The sequence below is a fragment of the Electrophorus electricus genome, chromosome 9, assembly GCF_013358815.1.
Source record: "Electrophorus electricus isolate fEleEle1 chromosome 9, fEleEle1.pri, whole genome shotgun sequence".
NCBI classification, from domain to species: domain Eukaryota; kingdom Metazoa; phylum Chordata; class Actinopteri; order Gymnotiformes; family Gymnotidae; genus Electrophorus; species Electrophorus electricus.
The window spans coordinates 19,881,535-19,903,826 of NC_049543.1; the positions used below are offsets into that span (position 1 = coordinate 19,881,535).

Below are 22,292 nucleotides of genomic sequence, written 5' to 3' on the forward strand. Positions count from 1 at the left end.
TCTGGGCACAGCGGCGCGGGCGAGTGCAGTTGGGATGGGCGTGCGGGCGGCCGCTCCTCCCTGTAGCTCCGTCTGACAGGTGGGATCCCGGCGGGGTGCGCGGTGACGGTCACTTCCCATCAATATGCTTCATCTGGCCTCTGATCTGACAGTTGGCATTATGCCCTCTGTCTCCTCCACTGTCTGCTGATGTCTGCTGTGGCACAAAAGGAGACCCAGGGAAAACCACCCACTCGCACTCATCCTGTCCCGCTCTCTCTCTCTCTCTCTCTCTCTCTCTCTCTCTCTCTCTCTCTCTCTCTCTCTCTCTCCACCTGTCTCTGCACAGGCACACTTGTCGTTGCCCGAGCTCTCTCAAGTGCGCACACACATGCACACCCACACACACACACCCACTACAGTATTGGCCCACAAACATACGACATGTTTTTACCTAGAGCAGTTGTTTGGGAATGGTTGTGTTCTGTTCTGCCTGTGGTAGGAATTCAGTAATGATCTTTTATTTAAGGGTGACCTTGTGGTTTAAATAAGCAACACCAAACAAGAACAAAGGGAAGAAAGAACGGGAAATAAATGAAGGTGTGTGTGTGTGTGTGTGTGTTCCATAGTAGAGACAGCGCTCGGGAAAGCTGCCACAAGACCAGAGCTTGTGGACCAGAGTCCTGCACTCACACTTACTTATAAATATATATATATTTCTCTCCCTCTCTCTCTCTCTCTCCCTCCCTTGCTCTCCATCTCCAGATGGCGTGGCTGCACTCTCGTTCTCCATCAGTTCCCTGACCTTGATTGGCATGCTGGCAGTAATCACATACACGGTGAGTAGATCAGTAGGCGGGGTGTACGTGTGGCTGGGGGTGCGAGCTCCGTGCCCCCCCCAGAGCCGGCACGACACTGATACGCACGCTCGACTCAAGTCATTAGAAAGAGACTTGTTCTCAGCCAGGCCCAATTGCAGGGGGGGGGGGGGGGGCTCGCACTCTTCCGCTCAATGTCAATCCTTCGAACGAGCCGGTGTCGGGTGGTCCGGGACAGCGAAGGTTTCCTCAACCCGTTTTTGGCTCTCGGCTGAAATGGCCTTGCTGCACACCTCCAAGTGGAGTGTGTGCCCTGAATTAGCTCTGACATTTCTTTATGTAATCAAAGTTTCACCTTTCCAGACTGGCTTTCTTAAGCAGTCAGGTGTAGAGCGCTTGAACTGCTATTTGCACCCACCCTCTCTCTCTCTCTCTCTCTCTCTCTCTCTCTCTCTCTCTCTTTTTTTTTGGTCTCTAACGAGCCTGCCCAGGGTGGCCCAGGGTGGCCTCTTCATCTCAGTGATCCTCCCTATTCCTGTTCTTGGGTTTCGGCCTGCAATTAACACCCTTAAGGCTGATTGTGGGCCTTGCTAAACTCTTTTACTCACTCTTTAAACCCCCCCATCTCTGTCTCTCTGGCTGACATGATGGCTCGGCATCCCCGTCACGGTGGCAGGTGATGACACGCGCTACTGTAAACAGAAAATAACGTAAGCACCGTGCTCCCTCTGCTTTGTGTCTGAAGCCACGTCTTTTTTACTGACAAAAACCTGCCTTCCTCGCCAGCGCCGGTCATCCCACCACTCCCTTCCACGCTCACACCGTCCCGGTGACGGGCCATTTATCATACAGGGCCTACGTGTTATTATTACGCGTGATTAACCTAACGGAATCGAGGCGACGGAGGCCCCGGACAGAGCGCCTTCAACGGCGAGGCCCGGGCTGCTTAATTTATCATCTCGCTTTGTGCCGAGGCGGCCGCCTGTTCCTAATTCGGGCAGCCGGCCAGGATGTAAACTCCGCGTAGCCGCGCCGCGGCCGTCCGCGTTTTAAAGAAATTCAAGAGCGAGCGCTTCTAACCCTCGCTGCTTGGCTCTCGTGTCTTCGATTTACCGCACCCCTCCCGAGGAGCGTGGGGCCGGGGCGTATGCCGGTTTATTTATTTATTTGACGGGCCTTCGAGGCGCTATATGGTCCTACCCGTAGAAACCCCAGACGGTTCTTGAGACTGAGCTCTCGTCCCCCTGAGGCACCCGGTGCTACAGGCAGCTGCGTAGGCCTGCGCGTTGCCTTGGAAGCACGCCGATTTATCGAATAAATCCATCTCGAGGAACCAATTTAATAAAAAACAAAACAAAATCAAACTACTTAAACCATATACTTGTAACATTTTATAACATAATAATGTTGTAATTATTCAGAAATGGCATAATCTGATTCCTAACTAAAGAAACTGAAATCAATGATGTGTTTCGCGTTGGCATTTATATCCGTTCGCTTGGCAGATGCTTTCATCCAAAGCGACTTACGACAGGAGCAAAGTACAATACAAGCATTACCGATGACACACGAGTCGACTCGCTCCGAGTGTCATTTTCCGTAATGAATCAGACACAAGTGTGTGCCAGATGAGGAAGACACAAAGGCTGCAAATAAAAGAGGAGTTACCGAACCGGATCGAATACCTCATAAAGTTGTCCCTTTTTTGTCAGACACTAGAAAGTCCTTTTGATACCAGAAACCTTAAACCTCTAGTACCTTAAAGTGAAATCAAAAGGGAGAGCGAGAAAAAGAAACGTAATCTGGCGGAAAGAGACGAGCGCCTTTTGAAGGCTGTCGTTTTAATCTAAACAGCTGCTTAGCCGGAGACGCACAATCGCGCGATGACGGCAGATGTCTTTGGGTTGTGAGCGGCGTGTGTCCGGAGCGCGGGGCGGTCTGCGTGCGCTTTTAACGCTTTTGTCTCACCGTGAAGCGGAACCCGCGCAGAAGTGGCGACGCACGCGCCGCGCGCGCTCTTCGTGTTCGCTGCGACAGTGACGCTGGCAGCGCGTCGTGGCTGCCGAGTTCTTTTCTCTCTTCACCTTTTACGCAAACAATGCCGACTTATTCATCTTTTGTATGAATAAGTCAGAGGGGAGGGGAGGGAGAAAAAAAACCGAGCGTTCCGGCTCCACGAGCTCACAGCGATTAACCGAAGGTGGGTTTAATAAGCGCTTAGCGTGAGAATTATTAGGAGGACATTGGTGTTTTAGGCAACTTTTATTTTATTTTATTTTATTTTTTTTTAATGTAAGGCACCGATGTAGAAACGGAAGATAATGGCTGCGGGCCACGCACTGAAAATACGTCTGTATAGCAATCCCACCTTTTGGATATGCATGAGCTGTGGCCCGTTTGATTCTATTTTAATCGTTAAAAGCGAGCCGGGGTCAGTGTGATGGCGGTGTGACGTCCCCCAACCTTTTGTGAATGAATGAATGGATGAATGAATGAATGAATGAAACAGCACCTCGCTTCATTTAAAACGTAATCATAGTCGTGCGCCGTCTTCCAGAGTCATCTGTGTTTAATCTTTTTATACACTGGCCCAAACGTTCTGTGGCAAATCGTGCCAAGCTCATCCCCCCCCCTAACCCCGCACACCCCTCACCTCTTTCCAAGATCAATGCAAGTCTTCCACGTTTATTAAACGTGACCTCTGACCCAAGGCAGTGGTGCGGGTCCGGGACCTGTGCTCGGGACACAGGGTCGGTAATCACTTCTCTCCGACCTCCGCCTCGAAGTCTGCGTCCCTGACGCGCTGACCCCCAGTGGCCCCCAGTGTAGGGACGTGCCCGTGGCCTCGCTGACATCCGCTCGGCCTCCTCGGAGGTTCGTTTTGTGTTTTAACATTCCATAAACAAACTGAACTGCTCACTGTGTGGCTATAGTTATAGATTAGTGGGTACAGGAAGGCCGAGTAAAATTAAATAAACGGCTTCTCCTTTATTTTGTCAGTGGTGGAAAAATTCCCATTTTTTTAAAAATACAATTTTGTTACCCTCAATACAAGTCTCTTGCTCTTTTACTAATGTGCGTAGACGTGCAACATTAGATTAAGGGTGCTAAACTACGAAACGGCCAAATAACCGTCCGTGGTAATAATATTTTGAGACACAAAACACAAATAAGAATGATTTGGGAGGCAGTTTATAAGATGCCAAATGGGCTTAACCTTCCTTTACTTGTTCACTACATTAGTTAGCCTCCCAGCTCCAGATGAAATAAGCAGAACATCTACTGGCAGGTTACCAAGTGCAAATTAGATTTCTTTTAACTGCTCCTTTAACAGTGCAGTGTAATCCCGTATTCCTATATTGTCCCAGGAATAGAGAGGTGCCCTTGGATTACACACTGGGTACCGCCAGATTCCCATTTTGCAACTTTCACTTTCTCTTTTTTCGCCTTGTCTAACGTTTCCCTCCTGTCTACATTTTTGGTGATTTATTCTCGGAGTGGGTCCAACCGCAGCCTTCAGCCCAGCGTGTGCCTTCTGTCTCCCAAGGATCTTTCCCGTCGCTGCGTTTCGTAGCGCCTTGCCTCCGTCGCCTGTTGCAAGTTTTTTATTTCCGAGCCGTGGCATGTTAGCGCTGCCGTGGCGAGGGGCACCCACCCCCTGACGCCTCCGTTAGATCTCCACTGCACCTGCGCGGTCAGGGCACACAAACAAGCGGCGCAGCCTGTACGCAGTTGGACAGTTGCGGCAATCTTTTTTTTTGCTCCTGTTTGGCTCTGTACCGCAGCGCATTGAACCTGAAAAGAAGCGACTATGATGATTAGGCCGAATCATTTTAGCTTTAGTTTGAGGGTATTACATATATGTTATGTACATATAGAATAACCACATAAAAAATCACCACACTTTTAAATATTCGTAGTCCAACCAATTCAGGAGACTGAATGTAATTGTACAAAAAACAAAAAAAAGTGAGATGGACCATAAAATCCGAGTGAACCAGTTTGCCTGGCAGCTATACGGCGCCGATGGCATCATGTTACACAGATGAGGTTGTGTGCTGTGGAGTGTGAACGTTTTCCCTTTTCATGCCTGTCTGTAAAACTATCCAGGAAGTCTGCATGCATTTGTATGAACTTTTTTGGTTTTGTTCTATCTCCTGTCTCATGTCGAGAGATGACAGCAAGAGACTCTAAATTTAAACTTAAATCGTAAATCAACTCTGCAACTTATGCTTGCCTCTCTCCTGTGCGTGAGCAGTGTACTGACACAAATGGCTGTTGTTCGATAAATTACGGTCGCCTAAAAAGGGAGGACTTAAAAACCGTTAACGCACATACCTTTGAAATGAAATCGGAAGGTTTCTTGTTTGCATCCGGTCACTTATGGACTGTGCCGGCCAGAAACACCAGCCTTCAGCATCCGAATTGCAATTTCCAGAGAGTCAGGATGTTTCGGGCTCTCCAAGTTTGGGGGGGATCACCGCCCCCGGCGCTCCGAGTTCCACTGTCGTCTTCACCTTCAACGTCTTTTCTAGCTCTTCTTCTAGCCCTCGGTCTTTCTCGAGCTTTTCCTGTTCCTTGTTCCCGACGCCGCCATCGTTTGGTATCGCGAGGCCCGTCGCTGCGGCCCTTCGAAAAGTTCTGCAGAAAAAGGGTCGGGGCGCGGGCCTCGCAGAAGATGCAGGGGGTCACCACGGGCAGTGCCGACGACGGCGGACGGGCTCTGGGTTCGTTCGCTGAAGCCGCCTCCTGTTCAAACTGTCCGCCAGGTGCCGTGCGGCAAGGTTGGACTTGATTGGAAGATGGATTTAGGGCGCGTTGCGGCAAACCAATTACTGCTAGCGGAAGCGGATGCTAGCGCGTGGCCGGTGGCACCTGGAACCTCGCTATCTGGCTATCTGTCTGCACCCAGAGGATTGATGGGCATTCTAGCTGATGAAACACCTGGCCCTTAAGACGTCAAACGCAAGGTCGAACTTCTGGGATTGCAGACAGTAAATCACGATGCATGCAACCTGCTAAGAGCCTTGGATGGTGGATACTGAGCAAGCAGTTCTGACATACATGGAAACCTTCAGTTGCTCTTCTCAGGTTTCAATGCTCAATCCTGCATCTGGAGATCTGCTGCCTTGTAGAATTTTAGCCCCAGCTGGTAGAAGCTTCAACAGGTCTGAAGGCTGAAACAATCTCTCCATGCCATCTGACCATCAGAAGCAGAGCACACCTGTATTTGTTTACTTTTTCCCTTTGAAAGGGTTTTGTTCTTTAAAAATTCCTTCTTTTTTTGTTTAGTGCCCGTAGGTGTTATTTGTTGTCATATTTCCACTGGTGTTATTTTAATATACTGTGTTTATTAAGATGCCACATTTGCATAATTGCACTTAGTCCTTTATCAGGCCGAAAAGAAGAGAAAAAACCCCCGCACATTTGATTTGGATATGTACTTGATTATCTCAAATGCATTAGAGGCAATGTTAACTATATTTGATTCTCCACAAGGGGGGGGGGGGGGGGGGGGGGTCAGTGTTTTGCAAATGTAGCTGATGAATATTAATGTAAACCATGGATGCAGAATGAATAATAACTAAAGACATATACAGTGCAAAATGACCTAACCGTACATGGCTGTAAATAAATAAAATAAACAAACAGGGCTATTTGTTAAGTACATGCGCACGCACACACACACACACACACTCTCTCTCTCTCTCTCTCTCGTGCAGCCTGTGGAAAACAAAGATCATCCTTGTGTGGGGCGGTGTGCCTCTACGTGAGTTGTTTTCCCTCACCAGCTAAAATCCCTTCCTCGGATCATCTTTCTGCTGGTGACTGCTCTCTCTTCATCCCTCACTCCTTACTACATCTCCATCCCACCCCCCCCGCCCCCCTTTACCCTGGACCTAACCTTCCATTTAGCTCTCTCCCTTTCCGTCTTATTCTTTTTCCCCAATTCTTGTCTTTTTGCTCTCCTGCTCCCCTCTCCCTTCACTGTCTCACCTCTGCTCTCCTTTTCCAATCGGCACTCGGTACACCTGGCTTTCTTCGCGCTCCGAGTGGCTCCCCCTCGTCTTTTTCCTTATTTTTCTCATGCTTGACGGACCACGAGCAGATGAAAGGAGGGAGAGAGGGAGGGAGGGACCGGGGGTGGGGAGGAGTGGAGGGGGTGTGTCTCACCGGGGATGCAAGACAGATTCCTCCTTTATGATGAGCTCTTGGTATTCGGGACGTGCACCGGCCTTAAGAGCCTCATGATTCATGGGGGGTGTGTGTGTGGGTGTGTGTGTGTGTTTGTGTGTGTGTGACGGGGGCCCATAAGAGAGGTCCATGGCTGAGACTAATAATAGTGCACCATGCATTCTCTTCGCCTCCCCCGGAACTCCTCCTGCAACACCGCTCAGCCCTGAAAAAAACGAGGGGAAAGTCGCTTCAGAGAAGCATTTCTTTTTTCTGTGCTTTCCGAGAGGAAAAAAAAAAAGGGTCAAACTTGTTTTTGGCTGCTTTTGAAGGTCTAATTGTGCTTTGTGTGTGTGTGTGTGTGTGTGTGTGTGTGTGTGTGTGTGTGTGTGTGTGTGTGTGTGTGTGTGTATACGTGCACACGTGTCCGTGCGTGTTGCCAGTGTACGCGCACGCTCCAGTCTGTCTCCTTTATTCTCTGCATGTATTGATTATCCTCCACATGGGTATTGAAGACGGTCCTCATTTTTAATTAAAGTTCAGGCACCTCATAGCGGCCGCTAGCAGACTGCTGAGCTGAGCCCCTTCTGGGCCCGTTCTCCCTCGTGAGGGAGGAAATTCCTATTGATGTGCACCGGGGTGTTTAAACAACATCTGATTTATGGCACTCTGAGGCCTGCACCACTCACGCCCTTTGTGATCAGTTAAATTATCCTGCTTTCTCCCTACCTGATATCAGGTTTGGGGATTTTATTGTCTTTTTTTTTTTTTTTTTTTCCTTTTGGCTTGTGCGAGAGTGTGGGGTGTGTGTGTGTGTGTGTGTGTGTGTGTGTGTGTGTGTGTGTGTGTGTGTGTGTGTGTGTGTGTGTGTGTGTGTGTGTCCGTCCGGGTAGAGGGCTGTCACATGGGGGCACTGTTTGGCTGCAAACTGGTCTGCAGAGATGGAGTCACTGTCTCCACTCAAAATGGTTGCTGCACACACATACGTGCGTGCACAAGTAAACACAGGCATGCACCACTTGGTCTGTTTCTCTTTTACTCTCTCCCACCTTTCTCGCTCCCCCCATCTCTCTCTCTCCCTCTCTCTCTCTCTCTCCCTCCCCGTGTCTCTCTCTGATGTATAAATATATTGATATCTCTTTCTCTCTCCCTCTCCCCTGACCGTCTTCATTGAAACGCGCTGCTTACGCCCCGCAGAATTTACCAAGGCTCTGCATTCCCAAAAGCTCCTGCCTGGGAAACAGACGCACTAACGGACGCGCGTAACTTGCCCACATGTCCAGGCATATGTCTCTGTGCCTCCCCCTGGGGTCGTTTGGGGTGAGGGGGCGGGGCTCAGCGCACTGGCCTTCCAAGGTGGCGAGCGAGCGCCGTGTGATCGCTGTGTGACGTTTCACCCACCCAGGCCTACGGGATGTCTGCACTCCCCCTGACGCTGATCAAGGGCGTGCGCAGCGTCCGTTACGAGCGCCTCGAGAACACCGAGGACACGGAGCAGGTCGAGCAACGGATCGGCAAGCTCAAGGCCAAGGTGCGTGCCGGTGGGCGGGGCGGGGTGTGGGAGTTTGCGCGGGTGCATGCTAATGAAGGGATGCAGGTTTGCAAGAGCGTATGCTAATGAAAGGGTGGAGCAGGGGTTTGCACAGGTGCATATTGACGATGGGGAGGGCAGATATTTCTACATCTAGGAGGCCTGATGGGTTAATGCAAATGAAGTGTCACACACAAACATTTTTTTCCCTTCCATTTACTTATTTCCTTCTTTCCCATCATTCTTTTTTGGATTATTTCTGCTACATCTCTTTCTCTCTGTAGTCCCCCCCCCCCCTCCCTCTTACTGTTAGATCTGTGCAGGCTGCATTAGTGGTATGAATAATAAGAGCACACTCGAATTGCCAAAATACGGGTTATCAAACCCACACGTGGTGCCACACACACACATTCTCTCTCTCTCTCTCTCTCTCTCTCTCTCTCTCTCTCTCTCTCTCTCTCTCTCCCTCCCTCTGTGTCTGCAGTGCGGGGATGGGAGGCCCCTCTCCATGAGGGACCGCAGGACCCTGCAGGACCTGGAGACGAGGCTCCAGACGCTGCGACGGCAGGCCCGTCACCTGGAGGTGGCCGAGAGGGACTGCTGCACCAAGGTGGGCGGCGCCCTCCGCCCGCTGAAGGTATGCAGAGCGCGGCCCCTTCACTCCGCCCACTCTCCCACGCCCAACGGTCCCCTGACCGTCTCGTTGTCTCGCCACCGCTGTTATGGCCTGAGATTTGCTGAGACAAAGAAACAGGAATGCTGGCTTTTAAGCAATAACAGCGCAGTAGTGTATAATAACCGTTTATTTTGTCATTCAACAAGCCTTTGTTATTAATCCGCCGACCACACACACACCCAGAAACGCATTTAGACATGCTCTGCTATTTCTGCTTATAAACGACCACGGCAGTCGAAATTATACCTTCCAAATCCTGTCCCTTCCAAGTCAGAACGTACACAACTCTAATGGGGCCTCCTGCTCAGTCACGCGCTGTTCTAGAACAATACATTAAGCTAATCGCCAAGGATAATAGCAAGCCTCGGACTCTTCGCTAGTTTTTTTATTTTATTTTTATTTATTTTTTTTACCCTTCCCCGAACCGTCCACACAGCAGAGGCCGCCCCTTTAACTGCGCGCTCTGCCGAGCTCACGCTTCACAGCGGCAGTCAAGAACGTGGAACGTGGACCCCGCGCCGCCGTCCAGCCCTCCTGCACCGCTAAAACGCTCTGGGTCCATCCCATCGTAGCACGAGCAGCCGAGTCCCGCAGGCGTGCGGCCGGGTTTCAGCTCGAGCCGCGCTCAGAACGACGCGGTGTCCCGTTGTTTGTTTTTTTTCGTCCCCATTAGCTAGCTCACCCGTAAAGACTGGTCTCAGAGTGGCGGTTATTGCTGGCTCCCAGTGCTCGCGAAGGGGGAGGTGTGAATTTTAATTAATTATTCTTGGTGACTTTGAGGTAGTGTTTTCTGGAGTGCACGAGGACTTCAAGACAACCTTTCACTGTCTCTCACGCTTTCCTTTTTTCTCTGTTCCCCCTTCCTCACTGCTTTGTTTAGTTTTTTTTCTCTCTCCCACCCACTTGCACAAACGGCCGAACGGTGGCCCGTCGAATTGTTTTCATGCGCGTTGGCGCGGCTGCACTTCGATTTTATTGGTTGCCTGCAAATTATTGCTTCCGCTTCCCTCCCGCAGGTTCTCGAATTCCCGAAGACGTATACAAAACCGTCGGTTTGGAAACGGCACGGGCAAACGCGGTAACCGCTGCATGGCACGGGATGCATTTCAATCCAAATCCGACCATTTCCACCTACGGCGCACGATAATGAGGCATTCTTCAAAGTGTGGCGTGCACTCAGAGAATAAGCAAAAGTCTCATCTTAAAGACTGTTTGTTTTGATGATCTGTTCGGTTCAGCGTGTTGGGTGGCAGGGAGGCGGGGCCGTGTGCTGCTGCTCCGTTGCCTCCTCCGCACATCATAGACGTGGGGGGTGGCCCTAATCGTAGCCCCCTGGGGCTGTTCGCACCAGAGTGTGATTTTCTCACCTCCCCACTCTGGGGATCAGAGAGGAAGCTCGCGGATCCGCCGCCGTTTCTCGATTGGCCACCAGTTTTTGCGTTGCTACTCACAGAATCGTTCGGGGGGTTTGTTGCAGGGTAGCCTGTGATTTTTGGTGTAATTATAGAGGCTTCGAAATAGTAGCCTAATTAAAGCAAATGTAGCACAAATATTAACAGCCTTTTCCTTTTTTTTTTTGTTTGCGTGGAGGTGTACATGGAGTACTTTTATATAACGCAGTGGCTGGGTATTAGCAGTTTTGCAGTCTTGCACAAAGCATTCCATCAAAGCAGCCTTAGTCTGGTTCTTATTCTGCCTTGAAAGCTTTGCCAACTCGAAGATCGGCACAGAAATGTTATTGTCCAAGTAAGCTAAACGTAAAACAGTCAGGGTGGCTGTGGGAGCTCACGTAGCATTCATACAAGTCTGTAAAGATAAAAAATTAATTGAACTCCCAAAACGATTAAACTTTAATTTATTCATTTTAACCATGGACAACGCTAAGATTTGTGTATTCAGTCCAACACAGTCTCGCATTGAGAAACTACAGGTGTCCATCATCTGTCAGCCATGGCACAACTTGTGGATGTGTACTGGTGTCCTACTTCGGGCCTTCTAGTACATGGCAGAATGAACCACCATGGTCCACCGTCCCATCATGCCTAGCCTGATTTACCTCCCCCGAAATGGTGCCATGACCCCTAGTGACCTGTTGGAAACGCCCCCTCGGTGAGTGGATCCCTTTCCTCCCTTGACCGTCTTTGGCTGGCTTGTCTGGGGAGGCAGTTGTTTACTGCTATTCCCTGATGATATCATCAGAAGGTGTAAGACCTTGATGATGTACTGAGATGAAACTTGCCATCAGCAGTGTCTCTGAAGGGACACACATGCGTGCGTGGGCGGGCACACACACACACACACACACACGCGCACGCGCATACTCAGTCACCTGGCTTTTGTGACAGATGCGATTGCTCTCGCGGAGGGACCAACTTAATTGTACCCAAATCAGACCGATTGATTAAATTTGATTGATTTTTTAATTGTGTTTATCATCCAATCCGTGCCATAAATTGGTTTGGAAAATTAAAAGAGGCGTTTTGGAAGTGCATTAGTATTTTGGGAGTGCATAGGTGCATTGGTAATGAGCTGCTAACATATTTAGCCTATTAGTGATTGTTCTGTGCAGCCAATAACATACCCCACCCCACCTCCCTTGCAGTACTTTGCCCAATGAGTGCTCGCTGTTCTATTCTATGCAATTACGCTCCAAAACGGCTGAGCCATCTAGCCTGTCATGCTTGCTTGCATTACTCTGTGTTTTCGGTTCAGTCATCCTTGTAGTCTGTCAGTCCTATCTGTGTTTCAGGGGTGCTGAGTGCTGTCACATAAAAAGTGCCAAAGTGAGTCATGGCTTGTTGGCCTTTCCTCAAGGGAAAGCTCGTCCCGAACGTTTGCTGTGGCCCTGTGAGAGTGCTCGCAGAGGACCAATATCTTGCGTTCCATTTTCTCAAATTGTAAGTGTAAGTGGTAAATAGTTTTGATGTATGGGTTATGTGGTATGGTTCTAATCTAATTCTGCTTGCTTATTACAATACTAGCGCTGATCATTTTAGGTGTAGGTGGTTAATAAGAGATGCCTAAGTTAATATGAATAGTACATTTTTACTCTTGAGGGATGCAGAGTTTTGTTTTTTCTGTTGATATTTGATTTAGCGTCACGGTATTCCAATGTAGAACATTGATGGATAGGAGGATTCAGCCAGGATGGCAGATTCTTGCCAAAAATGTTTGATTGGTGTGCGGTGCCAAATGCCATGTTTTAAACTGTTTTGTGTACATGGTGTACAGATGTCTATGGTAGTGAATCCAATTTTATGCATCTTGTGCCCAGAGTAGTGTGTTCTGTAAATAATTTTATATTGTACAAGTTCTAAGTTGGTGCAAGTGATCATATGGAATTTTTTTTTCTGAGACGGCTGTAGAAATGGTTTTATTGTGTTGTTATGGAATATGTGCTTAAGACGAGTGAGCCATTCGGATCAAAGATGTTTTGTTTTGTTTAGTTTTTTTTTTTATGGGAAAGTCAGGGTTCTTCCAAATGGGGGTGTAATTGGTTGGAGAGAGTGAGCAGTTTGTGATCATGTGAAATTTCCACCAAGCTGTCAGAGCAGTTGCGATTTGTTCGATTTTAAAAAGTGTTTTTTGAGTATTTGACTAATCAAAGGTAAGTCTGAAATTCTGATATCTGTGTATAGTCCTTGTTCTAAATCTATGGATGAATTCTCTGCCTGATTGGGTATCAGTCATTTTAATATTTATTGCAACTGATTAGCCAGGAAATATCAGTAGAAATTTCTGAATTCTGCAATGTCGTTTGATTTCTGGTTGTTCTATTTTTTTTTCAATACAATGTTGGGCGAGGTTGAAGAGGAATCGTTGAGAATAAGTAATTTATTTTTGGTAATATTCAGATTTTTATGGTAATATTTATAATTGTATTTATTTTTATTACATTTTTATTGTAGCTATTCAACTAGAGAGAGAGGGGGGAATTTTATCCAACATCGGAGATTATCGCTTATTGTTTTGAGAAGCAGGTTAAACTTGAGTTTGGGTAGCTCTGAAATTTTGAAGCCCAGGTATGTGGTATACTTGGGGTTGCGGGGAATAGGTAATGTTTGTTAACGTTTGTCTTATGTATTCATATTCATATTGGAAGGATAGTAGATTTTGATGGGTTGTTGGAGTAATTGAGATTCTGGAATAGTTTTGGATAGTCGGTATAAATTCTGATATCTAGGTTGATGGGATGTGTAGAGAGAGAATGATGCCGCCTGTGTCGAAACTTTTTTGTGCGCCGAGTTTGGTTCCTGTATTCCTTTTATATACGTATTCTGTCTTATTGTTGAGGCTCATGGCTCAATTCAATTGGAAAATACGTGGGGGGGGGGCTTGGAGTAGAGTGGGCATGCTTGTCTAGCTCCTCTGTGTAATGTAAACTCTGGTGAAGTGAGCCCGTTGGTATTGACAGAAGCTGTGACCGAAGTGTATGGAATCTGAATGCAATTTATAAATGATTCTCCGAATCCAAATCTGTGTAATGTGGTAAATAGAAATTGCCTGTTTACTTTGTCAAAGGCCTTTTCTGCACCAATAGAAACAAACGCTGCTTGTCATTTTTTGTTGATATGCGTAGTGTATTATGTTAATGAGTCTGCGCATGTTAGCTTCTGCTTTTAATAAAACCTGTTTCATTGGGATTTGTATATTTATATTCTATATCTATATAATAAATATATATTCTATATATTTATTATTGGTATTAGTCATCTGATGGGTCCTTGATGACTGGGATTATTGTTTTTTCGTTATTGTTTGATGAGATTAGCTATATTTCTGATGATTGGATAACACATACAAGTGTGTTACAGAAGTACCAGAACTGAGGCCTAGTCAGAGCCTGATTGACGCCTGGCCCATTTTGGCCCAAAGATGTCAGGACGTAACCACACCTCTGTAAAACACCCCTGTACAACCTTGCTTCATCCACTCCTTTGGGTACACACGGAAGCACTTTCCAGAACGCCGCCGACAGAGTGCCGAGCAGTTTTTGAGACGTGTCGACACGCCGCGAGGCTCTTGGGCTCCTCTCGGGAGCCGCGCAGACAGAAAAATGACTCCGGCGTCGGCCGTTATGCGCAGGGCAGTAGATCCAGGTCCATGTTCGGCAGGTAAGGGAGAGCAAGGCGTCGCAAGCTCAGTTTTGCGATGAAGGAACCCGCCTCAGACCACATTTCTAGAATGTTCCGGGCTTTGTGGTAAGCTGCCAAAAGTGGTCAGAGAAGTACAAGAAGAAAACCCATCTCCACAGCTGCTAATCTAATCACATGTTTTCTGACAGACAGGATTTCAGCCTTGGGCATAATAATTCTGATGCTTTTTTTTTTTTTTTTTTTTTTTCCTCCGGTCCACTGTGCATTAACCTGCAGGCCCGGAAAAGTCTGGAACGGCCATTTATATCGATCCCGAGCCGTACTGGACCATGGTCCATCCGTTACCGCCAATGAGGCACGGCCACGCGCAGCGCAAAATCTCCAGCGACGCTGACGTTTAGAGGCGTTAGACGGGCCCTCCAGACTGCAGCGCGCAGGTGCACCGGGCCACGCCAACGTCATGGACATGGCGACGTGCCGGTTAAGTTAGGGGCTGTTACGGGAACGTGGCTTCCACGCCGCTGAAGGCCTCCATGCCGAATGCACGTGCCAACCAAGGCCGCCAGCCAATGTCCCACACTCGTGCATCTTGACCCCCCTCTCTCTCTCTCTCTCTCTCTCTTCTCTGTCTTTCCCTCCTCCCTCCCTTTTGCTCCTTTGTCTCTCGCGTCTCTCTTTCTGTGTTGCCCTTCTTCTCGTTGAAACGTCCTTTCCTTCGCAGCCCTCTGTATTTTTAGACCATGCTGCTGCCTGCTGGAGGTTTTCTCTCTCTCTCTCTCTCTCTCTCTCTCTCTCTCTCTCTCTCTCGCGTGTTGTTTTTTTGTTTATCCCACCCTCTCCCTTCTTCATTTGCCTTTTCCCCACCACCAGAGGCCACGCGAAAGCAGAGGAGCCGCGCGTCTCCCCAGCCAACGTCCCCGGCCGCGGGCCGTCCCCCTCGTCGAGGCGGGCGGGAAGGGGCATCGATCCTCCCCCGCGCGCCACGCATCACTGAGGCTCTTTCTTTGTGTGTTTCCTCCTCCCCACCTGCAGATTCTGCTGGGAGTTTTCTTCTTCCTGGTGGCTCTCCTGTTCGTCGCGGCCCTGTTCATTTCCAAGTAAGCGGGCCCGGCCTCTGCTGAATGTCACGCATGCTCCCACTCTTCCCCACCAACACACACACACACACACACACACACACACACACACACACACACACACCAGAACGAAAGGTCCAGGCAGTCGGTAGCACCCTCACAGGTCTGCACACTGAAGGCCACAGTGATAACTGAGCCCTTGCAAGGAAAAGCCGTACACATCCAATCACTGTTTTCCCCTGTAACAAAAACAACATGAAGCGTTATTGCAAGTATTATTTTTAAATGATGTCAGGTAAGTCTAAATGAAGCATATTTCGGATTTTAATGTAGTTTTAATGTAAAGGTGAAACTGAAAACTAAAGAAAATGGCCGATATGAGCTTTTTGTTGTTGTTGCAAAGGCTCAAGGTTCCAAGGCGGAACTCGGGCGCGAGGACGCCCCCATGTTATGTTGTGCTGACTGCTTAGCCAGTTGCATGCGAGATCCAGCGTTAAGCCTTTCGCACGACCCCTCACACTTCCCATAAACACCCCCCAGACTCCGGCAGCTGTCCGGCCTTCTCCGGGATTTGTCCGGATGATCCGGTTTATGCTTCTCTCCTTACAGTCTGGACAAAGCCTTGCACTCAGCCGGGATCAACACTGGCTTCGTTATCTTCGGAACCAATCTGACGAACCCCCTCAACGAGCTGCTGCTGGCGCTTCAGCCGGTGAGTGGGCCCGCCACGTCCGGATCCGTACTTGTGGATCGCTGGCTAACGGGGAACACGGAAGTTCCCAAACCCGCGTTTGCTGACTTCATTTATTTATTTATTTTTAATCATACCAGCGCACTGCTCCCTGGGCGCGATTTCACTCACCGCCGTCGTGCTCGGCCGCGCATAGAGGAGGCAATCTTGCAAATGTTATTTTATGGTTATCGTGCAACAGCAGCATGATCTGCCGCGAGATATATTGCCGCGAGCATGTCAACAGTTTTGAGTAATTGGCTTTGGCGCGTAATGTAAGGATTAGTATGCGGGCTCGTCTTCCTCCCACGTGGGCTGGCCACCTCGCGCAGAAGATTGTTCTCTCCTAAATCATGCGACGGGAGGACATGACGACCGCTGAATTAGATGCAATTACAGATCGGCAATAACCACGCCGTTCATCACGGGCGTCCCGCTGGATCCGTGCGAAACCCCCTCCGTCTTGTCCAGCTAGCGGCGCGGTCGGTCGCCCCGCCCTGCACCCGAAGAAAGCGCGAGCGCTGCAGCTCCGCCGTCGTCCCAAGAGCACTTGATTAAACAAAATTTTAGCACGTCGCAGTGCGGCGCGACTTCTGGCCAGGGAGACTGTTGCGCGATCGGCCGCCTCGAAAGGCCCGAGCACGTCCGCGGCGGGAGGGGGTCGCGCGGCCCCGGAGTTATGGGCGTCGGGGCTGCCAAGGAGCCGGGGGCATCGGCGTTCCGGAGGAGCGGGGCAGAGCCAGAGACGCTAATAAGAAGGCGCAGGGAGAGGGCCCGTTTGCGCCGTGACTTTGAACGAGTGTGCCAGGGAACTTTCCTCCTCTTTCAACTTTAGAAATCTTTTTCTTTTTTTTTTTTTTTCTTCAGACGTGCGACGGCATGAGCAAGAACAAAAGGACTCCGCTAAACCTGCCAACAATTAGAGACTGTTATTATGCTAATGAGTGGTCTAAATAACATTTGCATCACGGTTTTACACCCCAGCACAGCATCAACACCCTTGTAAAGGGTATGGCACTCCACTAAACAATGCCTCTCCCCAACAGTGACAGACTACCTCTCAGTCACTTGTACCCAGACCATTTCTGTGTTCTGTATTTATAGTGGTGCGGAGTATTTGACCTACTTATGTTTGCCTTTGGGGGTTGAAACTTGATGGCGCAAGTCCCTTTGGTGTAATACAACAGGATTCCTTTATCCAGGTCTTACGAGAGCTGCAAAAACCTCGCGTGCGCATCTCCTAGCCTCTGGCGGTTTTGTAGTTTGCACGGCCTTTACCAATTAAAATGCGTCATTAAGTTATATGGAGGAGGCCAGCCATGCCTGCGGCTGCCCCCATCGTCCGGCTCTGTGCTGCTCTAGCGTCCTTCTGAATGTCACTTGGCCCACACGAAGTATGTTTGTGTGTCTAGACATAGTAATTTTCCATCATTAGGTGTCAAAATGATAAGGGGCTGTTCGTGTCTGTGTGTGTGTGTGTGTGTGTGTGATGAGAGATTAATAATGGGAGGATGTAAAGGACAGTCGACCAATCACACAGCCTGGCAGCAGCGAACTTTCTGTAGTCAGAGTGCCATTGGCTGGTTGAATATGATCCCACTTGTGTTTCTTAATACCCGAGTAGTTACAAATAAAGTATAAATGCCGCTATAATTTAGTTATTGCGTAAATGTGTACGGATTAATTACTGCAGTACGTTCCTGTGAATTTACATTTGTTTCGTCTTAAACAGCAAAAGCACAGGAACCATCTTAAATCATAACCTTCATGCAATTATTGCATATTTGTATTTTATTATAGTAACCCAACAGAAACTTACCCAAACCCCAGTTGCATTTAAGTTCCATCCTTTGATTGGTTTAAGGCATTATGATAGACACACTGCTAGCTAAGTGTTGGGCGGATTGAAATTTCTTGCAATATGCATGCCCTCGTGCTGCAAATCTTTTTTCAAACATGTCTAAAGAACTCTCGCTTATAGCCCATTACGTTTTTTTTTCCATGCCGAAACGCACGTGTTTATGTGAAGCGTGCTGCCGCGATCCCACCGCAGTGCCAGCAGCCTCAGGTGTTACAGTCGCATGCATAAGTTATGCGCGACTGCACAAGCACTGTACGCCGGGACCTAATGTTGCCTTCAGTGGAGATGACGGAACAGTTGCTGTGGCACTTTGCAGGTGTTTCCCCTGGACTACGTGCTGATCACCGTCATCACTGTGTACTTCGTCTTCACGTCCATGGCGGGCATCCGAAACATGGGCATCTGGTTCTTCTGGATGAGGGTGGGTGTTTTTTGATGATGCTCCCTTTATGTAAATTGTTTTGCATCTGAAGAGGGGGTGAGTATACACAGTGGATCTGAAGTTGAAGAGGGGGTGAGGGGTGTGTGTGTGTGTGTGTGGGGGAGGGTATTGTCCACTCCTACTTTCAGTGTCTCCTGGTGATGGCAGTGTGCATTGTGGGTGAGGCATAGTGTGGGTGTAGCTTATGCGTCCTGTGTTTTTTGCTTTTTTTCCCCCTTGGCGGCGGGGGGGGCGGGGCTAGCTGTATAAGATCAGGCCCGAGAGAACCCGCCCACAGGCCCTGCTCTTCCTCTGCATGATCCTGCTCCTCATCGTCCTTCACACCAGCTACATGATCTACAGCCTGGCCCCGCAGTATGTCATGTACGGCAGCCAGAAGTACCAACTGCAAGTAAGAAAGTGCGCGTGTGTGTTCTTGCGTTCGGGAGATACGGGGGGCTTTAGGTCTCTAGGATTATGTCACTGCGTACAAGGCCTACATTCAGGCTGCTCTGGTGTACCAGGGCAGGGATTATGGCAGTGATCTTCAGGGGGCGTAAGGCTGCGTGCACGTGGGTGTGAGCGCAGTAAATCTGATTTGTAAACCCTGCAAACCCTGTTGATTTCCTCCTCCCACTCGCTTGCTCTTTCACTTAGTCGTTACTCCAGCTAGGCAGATGTTGTGGGGTTTTTTTTGTTTTTTTTTCCCCCTACGAGTTTCAGTGCACAGACTTTATTCTCAAACAAATTATGTCAGCCAGACCTTCTTAGCTGAGCTGAATGACAATTTGTTCGAAGTCGGGCGCGCTGTCGGCGATCTGGCCGGGAGACCCGTCGCCTGCGGGGGACATAAAGGAAAGAACATGACTGGTCTGTGGCAGTAACGAGCCACCTAGGGCGTCCAATAAACAGCCCAGCGTGTACTTCGGCTCCACCAATTAGCAACGTCTAAAGCAGCCTCTTGAGGCATACGTGCTCCGTTTTGTCCAGAGAGTACAGACACATGATTTTAATAGGAGATGTATATAAATCAACAGATCCTCTCAGAAGTGCGTGGTGCAGTGTTTTAAAAGCATCCACAGCAGTTAGGCCGTTCGGACCATCTGATCCGATCTGGAATGGAATTCTTTCATTAATGACAAATGATGAGTCTCTGTTGCACCAGTTTGGTCTCTGTACTGTCCTTGAAATATTAGAGGTGTTCGGAAATTTGCCATTAAGGATCCTTAAAATATTCTAAAAGAGTTACTTGAAAATTGGCCTAGAATGCTGGGGAATAGAAGTTTCGAATAAGATAAGATAAAATGAATAAGATAAAATCATGGAATTCGAGCGGGCAGTGGAAGTTGCTGTATAACCTCTTTGTGTGAATTCTGTAGTGGTGTTTTCTGTTCTTTGTCCTTAGACCCCACAGACCACAGCTGTCACCACCAAGATATGTGACGCGGACGCTCCTGAAGGTAGGACAGTTGTCCTCCATCCGCACACTCCATCTGGTCCTCATGTAGTTTTTACCAGAGATGTGATCTGAGAGCAATGTCCCAACGCTTCATTTATTCATCACCTGCTAGTTGTATGAGGCGCGTGCGTGCGTGCGTGCGTGCGTGCGTGCGATACCGCTGAAGTTTTTGTGGGCTTCTGAGCTAGTTTGGATAGCCTTACTCAAGAGTAGATGGGTTCCCTTTTAAATGCTCATCAGCAGTTCGGTGGAGCTTGTCCGGAGACTTCCTGTTATTAACGAGGAGGGCGGAGTGTTTAGGAGTGGTCGGAGATTGTATTCCCACGGCCCTCTGGCCTCGTCAGCAACACCCGCCTTCTCTTACTCTTGCAACAAATTAATACGGAGGAGAGCATATTTCCTTCTGCTTTAGGTTGAGGGCGTAAAGACAGATAGAGACCAAATTGCAGGAGGGCCTAGAGAAATCTGAGAGGGATTGAGAGCAGGGGGTGCCGAGATAAATATGTGGAGTGGTAGGTGTGGCCAGCCACCGGGGCAGAATCGCTCTGCCCAGCAGGGCACCGGCTGCCATCGCTGGCCCAGGAGCACGAGGAACAGCCGGTGCAGCGAGCGTGCGGCCCAGCGGCCAAACCCCAGACCTGGCCGGGGGCCCAGGTGGGTCCCTGCTGATGCTGGGGTGTGCTGGCTGGAGATGGTGTGGTCTCCCTGTTCACTTTGAGTTGAAAACACACACACATTCATCTTGCTCTCACTGCGAGAGGCTGGTCTCTGTAGGTAAACAAACAAACAAACTACGGTTGGCACAGTGCTAGCGTGACGCTGAAAGTTCCACAGCTATCTTGTATAATGAAAATTAATGTTTGTTTGGTTTTTTTTTGTTTGTTTGTTTTGTTTTGTTTTTTAGTATTTGCATTCAGTGGTATGTAATGAATCCTTTGTAAGTAACCGTACTTACAAAGCGGTGCACTAATGTACTAAAGGGCCAAACACTAAAGTTTACTTGATTCACACCAGATTTACAGGATTCTCACCATAGGAGGAGAGTTTTTTTTAAGGCAGTACGCACTAAGAACATGCGTAGGATTATGAGATCAATTTTGACCTTTTAAGAAAAGATATTGGGTTCACTACGCAAAAATCCCAATTAATTGGAAAACTGATCACAGGCCTTGAAGGTTTGGGAAAAGAGTCTGGATTTGTGCTTTATCATCGACGCCCTGGAGCTTAAATTATCTCTGTTTGGTGCTGCCAGGGTCAGTTTTAGCACCAATAAATTTCATATTATGAGAAGTGTTACTGCATGTAGGTTTTACTGCCGGTTGGTAGATAATTACATTTAAATAGTCCCCCATTGAATATTTGATTGTATAAAGGTTAACCCAGATGATTTGTCTGTGGAGAACCCTGTGCCTTCTGGTCATCCTCCCATGCATGCATTATAAATGGATTTAAGAGCAAATAACAACCATGCTCCAAAAAACACAGGAGAAAACCTTTTATTAATTAAAGCGTGCACAATGAGCACTGGTAACCAGCAAAAGCATAATTGCTAACTCTTAAGGTTAATTATGACCACGCGTCCGCAGTTGATTGCAGTTGTAGCTGCAGTTTTCTGGCGCCGTTTGAAGTGGCCGGTGAGTCGCGCGGCGTTTTAATTAGCAGATGAGAGGGAGGTGCGAGTCACGCTCGCTAAGCATGTTGCATAAACACCACACGCGAATCCCGAGGAAGCCAGCGGAAACGGCACCGGCACCGGCAGGCCTCGAGTTGTAACACCTGGCTGTCAGAGCAGAGACGCTTCCCAGGACGCATCGTGGACTGCGTCTGATTGGGCAGTAGCTTCTGTCCACTGGTAAATATTCCAAAACGGAACGCGTTTTAAAGAACCGATTCAATTACAGTGAGCCTTTTTTAACAGGCTTTTGGCTGCTTCTTCCGGCAGGCCGCGTAAATGTGCTTTTAGTATCAGCATATTATTTTAGCCTCCGTGCCAGCGGTTAATTTATTTCTTTTTCCTCCGGAGTTTGATATTGTCTAAGCTGCAGCACCAATAGCGTACCCCATATAAAATTTAATGAGTAATGTTTGGTTTGGGGTTTTTTGTTTTTTTTGGGGGGGGTTTTTTTTTTTTTTTAAACCTCTGATGTTGGACCATGGCTGGATCGTAATATCCAGAGGAGGGCACTCTGATATAGCAGTCCAATCTCGCTGGAGGACATTAGAATATTAGTCGGATCATACCGCTAATGTGTATTCGGATGAGTGAGCCGAGGAGAAGCAGCTGATCTTCTTCTGTTCTTGCGTCTCGCACCACGAAGGACGCGGCGCCAGCAAAGGCGCCTCTCGGTAGGCGGCCCAAAATCGTCCCGCTGACCTCCGCAGCCTAACAATTGGCCGCCAGTACTTTTTAGAAATTAATTAACGAATTCAATTATTTATAGTTCATTCTTTTTTTGCCTTTCTTCTTCTTT

The 22,292-nt window shown here is 48.5% G+C and overlaps 1 protein-coding gene across 2 annotated transcripts in view; it reads left to right on the forward strand.

Moving 5' to 3' along the window:
• The window catches only part of lmbrd1 (LMBR1 domain containing 1), a 56,953-nt gene that overhangs the window by 24,509 nt on the left and 10,152 nt on the right, over positions 1-22,292 (forward strand). For both annotated transcript variants that reach the window (XM_027016555.2, XM_035530180.1), the window contains 8 exons: positions 745-818; positions 8,377-8,502; positions 8,987-9,139; positions 15,307-15,371; positions 15,960-16,062; positions 18,258-18,362; positions 18,625-18,774; positions 19,768-19,822. In XM_027016555.2, the coding sequence (XP_026872356.2) occupies positions 745-818; positions 8,377-8,502; positions 8,987-9,139; positions 15,307-15,371; positions 15,960-16,062; positions 18,258-18,362; positions 18,625-18,774; positions 19,768-19,822 (831 nt within the window). The remainder of the gene's footprint in view (positions 1-744; positions 819-8,376; positions 8,503-8,986; positions 9,140-15,306; positions 15,372-15,959; positions 16,063-18,257; positions 18,363-18,624; positions 18,775-19,767; positions 19,823-22,292) is intronic.